General features: G+C 40.9%; 1 protein-coding gene across 1 annotated transcript in view; it reads left to right on the forward strand.

The window, feature by feature from the left end:
* Positions 1 to 8,167, forward strand: part of LOC137341480 (mucin-2-like) — a 336,358-nt gene extending 328,191 nt beyond the window's left edge. Inside the window, 3 exon segments of the mRNA XM_068004585.1 lie at positions 1,326 to 1,380; positions 5,671 to 5,779; positions 7,699 to 8,167. Coding sequence (XP_067860686.1) covers positions 1,326 to 1,380; positions 5,671 to 5,779; positions 7,699 to 7,900 — 366 coding nt within the window. The 3' untranslated portion in view covers positions 7,901 to 8,167.
* Positions 8,168 to 13,166: the final 4,999 nt, after the last annotated feature.

Consider the following 13,166-nt stretch of genomic DNA (forward strand, 5'->3'; position numbering starts at 1 on the left):
TTATTTGCACAATTTTCTGAGATTTGCCTACATATCTGTTCCTCGATCTCCCCCTGACTGTTTGGGGGCCTATAGTACACTCCCATCAAAGTGCTTGCCCCCTTTTTGTTTTTAAGCTCCACCCATATGGCCTCATTAGAGGAACCTGCTAATATATCATCCCTCCTTATGGCAGTAATTGATTCTTTAATTAATATTGCGACCCCCCCTCCTCTTATACCTCCCCCTCTGTCTCGCCTGAAGATTCTGTACCCCGGAATATTGAGCTGCCAGTCTTGCCCCTCCCTCAACCATGTCTCTGTGACAGCAACAATATCATACTCCCATGTGTTTATCAACACCTTCAGTTCATCCACCTTATTCGCAAGACTCCTTGCATTAAAATAGATGCCATCCAGCCTTGCCCTTACATATTTGCCCTGTCTTCCAAGCTGACTTGTTTTTTTCTCTATATTTAGCTCCACTCTGTATCCCATCCCCCTGCCAAGTTAGTTTAAACCCCCCCCAACAGTGCTAGCAAACCTCCCCGCAAGGATATTTGTCCCGCTCTGGTTCAGGTGCAACCCGTCCGACTTGTACAAGTCCCACCTTCCCCAGAAGCAGGCCCAGTGAGGGAGGACCCAGATGGCTGAAGATTTCAGAGAGGTGATGGAGGGATTTAAAAAGACAAGGATGAGGATCTCAAATTTAATGGGTTGTTGGGGGGGGGGGGGTGATGAGGAACCATTGTAGGTCAACGAGGGTAGGGGTGATGGGTGACTGTGAAAAGATATGGGCGGCAGTGTTTTGCACAATTTGGAGTTTATGGAGGGTGGAGGGAGGCCAGCCAACAAGCATAGCAGTGGGAGAAGGCAAGTCTGATGAAGGCACATATAAGGGTTTCAATGGTGAAAGGCATGATATTCTATTTTGAATATTTATTAAACTAAAAAACATCAGTTATATGTGATATTTTTTCTATGATTTGATTGTTGCAAAATCTAGTTGAATGTATTTTGTTATCCATTAAATAGGAACGAGTTAAAGTGCTGTGATAATTATGTGGTATCACCTGAATATCATGATTATTGTAGGATGCAGAATTGAATTGATTTTTCTGTTCAGTTTATAACAATGCATAAAAAATACTTTAACACAAACTCCTGGAACTTGGGGCAGAACAGACTATTGCAATTTTCTATAAGAAAACTATTCTATTTCAGCAGAAAATTAAATAACTGCAAGGCATTTAGGAATATTCCTGGGATTTGGAGAGATTTTTGTGTTGTTCTGACTCCGATAACATTTACACTATTAACTATATATTATTAATTCTGTGCATTTAGACTGAAAAGGTTTGGGATGAAGATCACTGCTGCTACAATTGTTACAATGACAACGGTAATCAGCTACTTTTACACTCACGGTTACTCATAAGTCATTCTTTCCCACTGTGTTTAAATCAATGTTTCATTAACAATACTAAAAAACAAAAATGGGGCAGGGTGGTGGCGATGGAATTCTGGATTGGCTTGATGACTAATTATATTGTCCAGTAGGGCACTGACATACACTGTGGGGAAGATCCCAAGTTTGACAGCTGGGCTCTAAGTTAGTTAATCTCGACCAGGATAGCAATGGATGCCCCTGCCATAGCGGAGAGAAAAATTAGCCAGTGAAAAATGTACACAATATGACTAATAATGTCTTTATAAACTTCCTGGCAACTTAAAACACCACTCCTACTGCGGCTGAGAGGTAACAAGCTACATTCGTATGCATTAATCTTGCATATTCGCTGATGAGATGTGTCATTGTTGCACCATTTTATTGCTGAGAGACTATGGTAAATTGTTGCTGTGAAGGTTGTGCATCAGCCCTCACAGAAAACTGAAAAATCTTCGGTCACAATGGAATCTTCTTTATCCACAATGCAATTATCTACCTGCCTGATTATCTGCCACAGTACTCTGGGAGTACTGCATGGTCAGACATATGTCCTTTGGTGACACATTAAGCAGAAATTACACTTGTCTGTTTAGGTGTGTGTTAGAGATCCCATAATACTATTCAAAGACGATCAAGGAGTTCCTCTAGTGTCCTTTGCAACATTTCCCCTCAACCAATACTACTGAAAACAGAATTAACTAGTCATTCATTTCATTGGTGTTTGTGGAATCTTGCTGTGCACCACATAACTGTTGGATTTGCCTAGATAATAGTCACTGCACATCAAAAGTAATTCATTCTGTATGAAGCTCTTCGACACATTTCTGGAGAGATGAATTAAGGCACTCAATAAATGCACGTCTCCCTTTTTTTTCTCTTTCCGATTATCTGACAAAATTTTCATTGGACAAAGCCTACAGAAAACGATGTCTCACAGCACAGTTTACTGACATCAGTTTCGTCCTAAATGACTCAAATCAACCTCACAGCCCAAGAAGGCTTAAATTTAATTTAAAATAAAAACAGAAAATGCTGGAGAAGCTCAGCAAGTCAGGCAGCATCTGTGGAGAAAGAAACAGAATTAACGTTTCAGGTCGAAGACCTTTCGCCAGAACTGGAAGATAAATTTGTGTTATTTGTAGTGTGCTTGTCCTCATTTTGATGCCGAGGATATTGCCGTGTGGGGGAGACCAAAACTAGGGGCCGTAAATACAAGATAGTCACTAATAAATCCAATAGGGAATTCAGGAGAAACTTCTTGTCCCAGAGAGTGGTTTGAATGTGGAACACGCTACCATAAAGGAGTAGTTGAGGCGAATAACATAGATGCATTTAAGGGGAAGCTAGATAAACACACGAGGGAGAAAGGAATAGAGGGTTATGCTGATAGGGTTAGATGAAGTAAGGTGGGAGGAGGCTCATGTGGAGCATAAACACCGGGATGGACTAGTTGGGCCGAATGGCCTGTTTCTGTGCTATGTAACATGTAGGACCAAAGTTGGGGACTTCCAATTATCCACAATTTCTATTATTCACCCAAGACATCACAACCATTATGGCAGATAATGGAGATTCCACTGTGGTGTAAAAGAAGTCCAGATGGCTGAAAATTCTCTTCAGGAAGACAAAAACTGAATGTAAAAACCAGAGGAACGGGAGGTTAGGGGAGGGATAAAGACCTATGAAAATAAGGGCGCAAGAGGCAAAATCTCAATTTGGCATTTTGCAGAAAAAACAGATAACTAGAAAGAAGATTCAAGAGAAGGAATACAGTGGAAGGCAAAAAGATGCTTAAAGGAATATTAGAGAGGAGTAAGGGGACAAAAACTGAATACAAGACTGAGTGTTTTTAAACTGTGATTTTTAAATAATTGTGATAGTTCCTAACTATTTTACACTAGACTTTGTTTACCTTTTTTTGATTTTTATGCTGTTAGAAATATAAATCAACTTGTTATTTTTCACCTCAGATCCTTTTTCTGATTAGTTTCCTATTCAACACATACATTTTATTGTGTTTCTTTGCGTCCATACTAATTGTTTCACATCTGACAACGAATTGCCATCTACTGGCCTAGTTGTTTAAAGAAAAAAGACTTGCATTTATATAGCACCTTTCATGACCTCAGGACATTCCAAAGCACTTTACAGCCAATTAAGTACTTTTTGAAGTGTAGTCACTGTTGTAATATAGGAAACGCGGCAGCCAATTTGTGCACAGCAAGGCCCCACAAACAGTAATGTGATAATGACCAAATAATTTGATTTCTTTTAAGTGATATTGGTTGAGGGATCAATATTGGCCAGGACACCGGAGAGAACTCCCCAGCTCTTCTTTGAATAGTGCCGCAGGATCTTTTATGTCCATCTTAGAGGGCAGACGGGGCCTCTGTTTAACATCTCATCCAAAAGGTGGCACCTCTGACAGTGCAGCACTCCTCAGTACTGCACTGGAGTGTCAACCTAGATTATGTGCTCATGTCTCTGGAATGGAGCTTGAACCCACAACCTTCTGACTCAGAGGCAAGAGTGCTACCACTGAACCACGGCTGAAAGGATATAAATCCATCTGCATCTAGTTGTATTTGTCCTCATTATTTGTTGCACCTCTACTTTTCATACCCTCTGCAGACTTGAATATCTGGCTTTTGAAACCCTCATCCAAACCAACACATCTAATAAAAATCTGGGGCCTAAAATTCCTTTAGGGTTAGCAGAAGAGTGGCAGAGCAGACCCAAATCCCGCCCGAGCACACGACCCAGTTTCATCCCAAATTACAGGTCATTTGAAATATGAAATATCATGCCAGTAAGGGTGCTTCAGTGGTGCCCACCCCAAACTGGCAGCCACAATGTTGGAATGTTACGGTGCCACTCCAATGGCAGAAAAGAGTCCCTGAAAGGTCCAACAAAAATCTCCTTTGAAATCTAGGGAAGATAGTCACTCGCTTCTGGGATGAATTCCCTTTTCCTAGTAAAGATTTGGGGCTTTTATAAGGCAGGATTTATGCCAACTCTCGGCTGACGAGGGTTTCCATGAGGTCGTATGAGGGAACTCCCCCAGACACACCACCATGATGCAGTGGGGAGATGAGCATAAGATCAAGCTATGAAGCACCCCCCCCCCCCCAACCCTAAAAATGGCTAGGTGGAAGAAATGGGACAGAAACAAGTTCTATCCCAAATTTCGCTTGCAGGCACACAATCCTCCTGCTTTCACCCAGCCCCAGATTGGAACGACCAAGCCCATATGTCTAGTATGTTCATTGCACTTGAAAGGGCCACTCCTGTAACATGTATACGACACTTGCATCTGTTTGGCTCAAATATCATTTGGAAAACAGAAAATCACAACTGAAAAATCTTTTTTAAAAAACTGAATAGGAGGCCAGTTATTTCCTGGTAGATTCAGTTGATCTTAATAACCTGGGAAGGCAGTTACAGCTAATGGTAGCACTATTTCAACCATGCTAGGTGGAATCAGCTAATTTAACACATGACTAGCTTTGAAACTGGAGCCTTTCTGTTCAGTAAAGCACAGTGCCACACTGTGAAAGGTGCATTTACTCACCAAACCATCTAAAAGGAGCCACTGGGATCAAAATCACTCATTTTACTTTTCATTTGACAATTTCTCCACTCTAAATTGTCTGCAGGGCTTACAGCACTTCAGAATAGTCATCTAATTCTGTTTGTCACTTCCCCTAGTAATTTGTAATTTTATAAGATAATGTTCATGTTTGTAGCGATGGCCCTGTTTTAATCGGCCGTTACTCAGGAATCACCCATTGACAAGTCTAGGTGGCTCTTTCTTTTCCTTCCCCCTCTGAACACTCCCTGTACTCCCTGTTGGGGATGTCACATTATGCTGGGCTACAACCAGCTACTAATTCAATGCGATCTGTATGAAAAATGTTTTTTTTTGAATTGCTGAATTAATATAGATCTTTTGAGACCAATTTTTGCTGTTTTTAACCAGGAAGTATTTGGCCTTAGGATACTATCTGTAGAGACAAGTCTTCTAGGGAATACACTGATTATAACAACACAATCAGTAGAGGTGGATCTGCTCAATTACCCTACCATTTGATGCCTGAATCATCTGACTTCTTAGCAAAGCAAATTCTAAAAGATATTTTCAATGTTCAATAGTAACTGCTCGAATACAACTTAGAACATTTCATTTAGTACTGTTCTGAGTTCTTTTTTAAATTGAGTTGCTATCAATTATTTTTTCACTAGATTCTTGTAAGAAGCTGGTTGTTACCAAAAATGTCACAATGGAAAATTCAAACTGTTCAGCAGAAGTTAACGTCACAAAATGTGAAGGCAAATGTTCTGGATCGTCTGAGTAAGTACTTTTCTGTAATATTTTTATTATAATTAAGAATCATGAAATATTGTCTGTGTCTAGTAATAATATAGACCAATGAACTAATAACCAAGAATAAGAATTTACTGAAATTCACAAAATTAAGATCGGTTTGGATGAAGACGACCTTTCAGCCCATTTAATCTCATCCTCCCAGAACACCAACTTCACCATTTTCTCATTACAGCACCTAGTTGTTTCTTAAATAAGTCCAGTCTCCTAGCCTCAACCACACTTCCTAGCAACCATTTCCACCCTCTATGTAAGCAAATGCTTCCTGACCTCTGTCCTAAATTCACCCATCACACCCCTGAATATTTGTCCCCTTGGCTTGCTGTCTGGACATATCGGGAAGCACTGCTCTTGGTTTACTCTCAATCCACTAAAGTATCTTATGTATCTCTCTGCAAAACCCCTTTTAGAAATCTCTTTTTGATGCTGAAGAACCCTATCAAGACACCCCTTCTAAGTTTTCTCTGTAATTGCGGGATTCCCCCATACTGTCCTCTGCATGTACATGTACCTCCTATTTTTAAATTTCAAATGCAGTTCCTTCCATTTGTCAATATTGAACTTAATTTGCCACTGATAAGTCCAGATGCAGTTAGCCTCTCTTACTAAGGTTTTCAGTGACTTTTCCAACCCGCAGTTCTCCTTTAGCTTGGTATCATCTGTAACTTACTTTATCTTGAGGTCGTTTAGATATACGAGGCACAAAAAAGGTTCCTGCACAGAGGTCTGAATTCAATACGATATAACTCTTCGAGATGAAAAGCAAAATACTGCGGATGCTGGAAATCTGAAATAAAAACAGAAAATGCTGGAAATACTCAGCAAGTCAGGTAGCATCTGTGGAGAAAGAAACAGAGTTAATGTTTCAGGTCGATGAGCTTTCGTAAAAGATTTAGCAGTTTTTAAGCAAGTACAGAGCCAGGCAAAGGATGGAGTGGGGAAGAAGGAACAAAAGTGAAGGTCTGTATTGGGGAGGGTGGGAGTGATTAAATGACAAAAGGGATGATGGTGCAAGGCAAGGAGGGTGGTAATGGGACAAGTAACAAAAGATGGGTCTAGAGGAGCTGTAAATGGCAACAGCAGAACATTGCCAGCACCTGCTATCCAAAAAAGGCGGCCTATGTACAACCCTGAATCAAACCACTGATGGCTGCTGTAGTGTAATCGAGAAAAGCAGCTGCTGAATGTCCATTAGATTTAGTTTAGTTGATTACTCAGTTTTAATCTTCTGATCATATCCTCAATGTGCATTTCTGAGATGTTCCTTAATCCATTTACTGTCCCGTCCATGCTGACAACTCATAGAATCATAGAAAATATATGGCACAGAAGGAGGCCATTCGGCCCATCGTGTCTGCGCTGCCTGAGAAACGAGCCACCCAGTCTAATCCCACTTTCCTGCATTTGGTCCGTAGCCCTGCAAATCACGGCTTGTCAGGTGCACATCCAGGTATTGCTAAAAATGAGTTGAGGGTTTCTGCCTCTATCACCCTCTCAGGCAGTGAGTTTCAGACCCCCACCACCCTCTGGGTGAAAGATTTTTTTCCTAATTTCCGCTCTAATCCTTCAACCAATCACTTTAAATCTATGCCCCCTGGTTATTGACCCCTCCGCTAAGGGAAATAGATCCTTCCTATCCACTCTATCTTGGCCCCTCATAATTTTGTACACATCAATCAAATCACCCCTCGGCCTCCTCTGTTCCAAGGAAAACAACCCCAGCCTATCCAATCTGTCGTCATAGCTAAAATTATCCAGTCCTGGCAACATCCTCGTAAATTTCCTCTGCACCCTCTCTAGATAATTACTCCCAAGATAATTAACACAACTATATGTGGCCCTTGGACTTGGACTGATATATAGTTTGCCATTCTCTTATTTTCCAGATTTGACACTGTTACAAACACCATGATGAGTGAGTGTAGCTGCTGCCAAGCTACAAATGCTGAAAATAGGAGCGTGAACCTTGATTGTGGAAGTGGAGTTAGTGCGCTGTACACCTATACTTACATTACATCGTGCGAGTGCATTAGTAATACTTGTTATAACAATGTACCTACTCAATTAAGCACGATTTCTACCATCTAGTGATCTTGAAATCTAAAATTAAATCAAATTTACAGATATCTTTACAATTGTCTTCATGTAACATTTGGCTAGAAGCAACGCCTCATTAGGAATAAGTTACTTGCAACTGCTTTTTATCATGGAATAGTGGGACCTTTGCAACATGTTTTACTATATGTTATAAACAATCAGCTTTTGAGTTTTGAGAAATAGACCAGTTGGGCCAAATGGTATGTTTCTGTGCTGTAGACTCAATGTAAATTAAAATCAATAAATGCATGCAATGAAGTCCCCTGTGAAGTCAATTATTTTGAACTGTGACTCATTTTTAAAAACATAAGGCATCAGCTCACTCCTCTAGTACAAGATGCTCGCAGTCAGTCCCCCGCTACCAAGAAACCAAATGAAGGAATTATTAAAAATACTGCATTTTCCAAGCACAGAAAACATCACAACATAAAAAGCTTCCATCATCAGGGGTAGACATGGTTCTTGGCTGCACACAACTTTGATAAATCCTTTCCCAACACACCTCTGGCACGATTTGCTCACCATTATTTTATTACCTGTGGTTTATAGGGATATTGTGTAACATGGAAATGGGACAGTTATAATCAAGTAGAGAACTGTGTTCAACAAGGTTGTACTGCTCTTGTATTTTCTGTCTCTAGGTCTACACAAGTAAGGTGGCAACAAATATTAAACTTTTTACCCCAACAGAGGAAGGAAGTGTTTGTATTAATTGACACAGCCAGGTCACACTTAGAATTTTATAGCTAGAAAACAGCATTTATTGCTCAAAGTATCCTTCAAGTCTAAAGCTTGACTTAGAAATTCTTAAGTATAGTATCTGTGCATCAGACACTTGGCTGACAAAAATATATATTATTCTAACACTTTGCCTACGATCTTGCTATGTTAAAATACTCTACCTGTTTCATTTCAAAACAATTCTTTTTAATAAAGCTGATGGATTAATTACAACGAATGCTTATTCATTATCAATCATTCAATTTAACACAGTAGGATAGCAGGTAAAGGCCTGGAAATTGCTGTTGATCCATTATTTGGGGGTTAACATTGGGTTACTAACATTTTTGGGGATAATGAAAAACTGCCAGACAATCATGACTATTGCTGGTTTTGCGATGGGAGTAAGTCCTGTGCTAAAATCCTTTCACGTTGGGTTGACAAATGGAGTAGTAGAATTACTAACAAGATAGGCCAGCTATTAATTGCACGGAGGCATTTGAAGCCCTGCATTTGCACAGGAGAGCGCAGGTCAGGGGCTTCCTCAGTGATTCTACAACATTGCTGTAAAACACAAGCATCCAGAGCCTGTAAGAGTCACTTTGATGACCAAATGGTAAAAACGTTGCTGGAAGAAGGAACAAGAGGGCAGTATTATATGGAATCGATGGGCACCCTCTCCAGAAGCGCCTGGTACAGCAGACATAGGAACAAAAAGACATGGTGAACACAGTCTCCAGAACCCTGTACACCTGGAAAGAAGTGAATAACTGACCACAAGAAAGCAGCTAAGGCAAAGCTGAAGTCCAGCTTGCAATGCGAAGTACACGCATGGACACGTCATGTGAGTGAAGCTGCTCCAGAGCTTTAAGATTTTGCTCCAACAAAATTAGGCGTACCCACCCCTGGGATTATTGGATTACCTCTTGCATGACTGTTGCATGTAACAGTCCTAATTTCTGAATTGCGAACAATATTCTTTGGCAGTTCAACAAGTGTTCATTTTTATGCTTCACCAAGTGTATATTTTTCTGCTTATACAATTCTGGTTTGCACCTCAGTATTCAACAACATCCTCTTTAATGAAAGAAAGCTGCAGCACAAGCAAACATTAAGCAGCTTTGCAGCACTTATCCATTTGTCGAAACAACAGTTACGTGGACTCTCACTCACTTCCTAGCTGCTGGTCCAATGAAAGAAGATTTACAGATTGCAAAAGGCAAGGGTGCACCTAGAAGTATGACCTCATACTTGCCGATAATTGATTTTATTGCCAGAAAATGGTTCCACACACCAAGGCAGAAGGAAGAAAACAATGACAATAATTTCAGTCACCCAAATGAGCCCGACCCAACCTGTCTGTTCAGCCCAAGAATGTCCTGGTTGTACAAATACTAACAGCAAGGAATTCAATCACAAGTGCAAACTCTCCACCTTATGACCGTGGCAAGAGTGTTACCAACTGACCCAAGCTGACAGAGGTTTGTTTCTCTGAAGGTAGGTGGCAAAGTAACCTCTGTAATAAACTGCATTTTTTGGGAGGTGGGGAGCAAGGAAGTCAGGTTTATTGCTTTAGTTTTACTTGAAAAATATTAAAACGAACCCACATTTGTTTACCAGCAAAGCACTTCTTTAAGATCATGTCTAATATGGTCACTTCTTAATTCAAGGTGCTGCAAAATAGTTTGTCATGGAAATACATCCAACAAAGACAAACAACTCCAATAATTTGGTCAGGTTTAGCAGCAGTCAAAAATCCATTACAAGCTGAAACTGCAAGGCACTGATACAAAGAAAGAAAGATGTGCATTTCTATAGCGCCTTTCACTACCTCAGGACCTCCCAAAGCACTTTACAGCCAATGAAGTACTTTTGAAGTGTAGTCACTGTTGTAATGTAGGTAACGCGGCAGCCAATTTGAGCACAGCAAAGTCCCACAAACAGCAATGAGATAACGACCAGATAATCTGTTGTTAGCGATGTTGGTTGAGGGGTAAATATTGGCCAGTACTCCGAGGAGAATTCCCTGCCCTTCTTTGAAAAGTGCCATAGGGTCTTTTACATCCACCTGAGAGGGCAGACTGGGGGCCTCATTTAACATCTCATCCGAAGGAGCGTCAGCCTAAAATTTTGTGCTCAAGTCTCTGGAGTGGGATTTGAACCATCTGACTCATAGGCAAGAGTGCTACCACTGAGCCACAGCTAACGCCACTTGGCAAAGCACCATTATTTTAGGCCTTGACCTTGAACCTGGCTTACACAGCCGTACTGTAAGCTCCCCAATTGCTATAGTCCTTTGGCATCAGGTTTATTTGGCTGATTTCCATTATCTCTATGGGAATTAAAGCAAGCAAAAAACAGTAATTGGCAGAAGTGGCCTGTGCTGTTTGCAACACGGAGAATCAAAATGTGACTTTTCGAAGATGCATGTATGTTTAATTGGTAACGCATATCTTTTTCTTTTATTTGATTATGTAACTAAGATACAAAACAGTGGTCATAGTATTTTATAAATTCTGCCTCTTTATAATGCAGTACAAGATTATAGCTAATGTCCAAAGAGAGTGCGGATAATTTATTTTTTTAATTTTTGGGGCACTGAGTGAATAAAGTTCACACTTTTTTTTGGCTATGGTGTCATTTCACATTAGTTGGTATTTACAGATAGAGAACCTTATACAATTCTGTACACTCAGGCAGTAGTGTGTATTGAGCATAGAAAAGATTCAGGTCAGGATCTTTGACTAAGCAAACAAGGTGGGCTGGGCTTATTGGGCACTGAGTATGAATGAAAGCAAGCTCTGTACGTACTTATGCAGGCAGTAATATGTCAGGGTCCCAAGACATCAAAGCCTCTCTTCAGCTGTGGAGCCTTGGCAAAGTAAGGGCTGCAAAAAGGGGATCCACTCCTTTTGGTCATTGCCAATATGAGTAAGATCTGGGAAATCGTCCGACAGATGCTCTGTCAGTGAGAACTGAGTAAGTCAGAAATGTAGGGGGCCTTACCCTATTTACAGCAAGTCAAGTAGACATGGGGTTATGTTTGGGAGGATGGTAAGGCCCATTATGGCTCTGGGGGCCTCCAGAATCTTTATCTAAAAGAGCAGGAGTTGGGGGCATGACAATATATGTTGGATCATACCCTGTTTGGCCAGAGGCCACACACCACTTAATTGCCAGCCTGCATCCTTCTCATCAGTGATGGCTCAGGTACAGCAGACTCCTGTAAATAGTATCAGACCTAGATGTAGCAGAAGAAATCATGTAGTGCAATCTAGAACTTGTTAACAAGGTGCTGGGAGATGATGAACAAATCTTTATGGAGCAGCTTGCAGATTTTAATGATGTCCATCCCTGTGTCTTCAAACACCTTACAGCAAGTGCCTCAGCGAGACTGTTGCTGTGCCAGTGGGGAGAAGGCTGACAGACCCAGGGACACCTTCAGTGGAATGCAAGCCACACTCCGGACCTTCAGTGTGAGGGTGTTTCCCAGTTCCTGCTACCACTTTATGGGAGTCTGTGAAGGGGAGGTTATGTAAGCAGGTTGACAGGGCAATGCAAGCTTCCATGTGCAGCCAAAAGTTTTCTGAGGAAGCCTTGGTTCCAGACAATGATTCCCTGGATCTATGCTGCTCAGTGGTAATGGTTGAAGTTAGGGAGACTTAACCCGCCTGCCAGCTAGGAATTACAGCCTCTGCAGACATATTCCCTTCCTCCCTGCACAGAGTCTGCAGATATACTTATCCAGGTCCCAGAATTTCGATGTCAGCATACACATGAACAACAACTAGAAGGGGTAGGAAAGGAAGAGAAGTGTGTTCATCTTTAGAATGCTGGTTTCCTCCAGCAACAAGATTCAGAGCTGTCCCACCTGTTCCAGCCTTCACCAATGCTGGACAGAGGCAGAGTTTTTCTTATAAAGAGCTGGTAGTTTTGATAACATGCAAGTTATTAGGCATGGGACAGGAGAAGTCTAAAAAAAACATTAAAAAAAAACATTTTTAAGTGACCATATTAATCAGTATTTTTTGGTTAGTGGTTCAACTCTCTGATAACACTCCAGTTCAAACATTTCCCACCTAAAAAAATTTACTGGGAGGTCTGTACAAACAAATCATCTTTTCTTACTGCTGAAATTGGCTGTTCTACTCATAGATGTCATTCATGCCAATTTACATCTGCAGAATCTTCCATTAGACTCTTTAAAAGAAAAAAGTCCGTTCTTTCTCCATGATATCCCACCAAACAACAGTTTTTATTTAGCTGTAAGTCGGAGAAAGCTTCACAATGGGTGAGGAAAGTCATTCAGCCCATCCATCTAGAAAAACCCACAGTAACCTCACCAGTGTCCAATTGGCTCAAAGTCTTTTTTACTTTCATTACCCTATGCAGTTCATTCTAAGTGTTAATCACCCTTTGCTTGAACAACTTCCCAGCATTGGTGATTAATTTGCCTTTCCCCAATTTCAACCCGTGCCCCTTTGACTTACTTTCATGACACACCTTGATGTAGTTCTCCAGACTCAGTTTTCCCATG

This window comes from Heptranchias perlo, chromosome 24 (assembly GCF_035084215.1).
Source record: "Heptranchias perlo isolate sHepPer1 chromosome 24, sHepPer1.hap1, whole genome shotgun sequence".
NCBI classification, from domain to species: Eukaryota; Metazoa; Chordata; class Chondrichthyes; order Hexanchiformes; family Hexanchidae; genus Heptranchias; species Heptranchias perlo.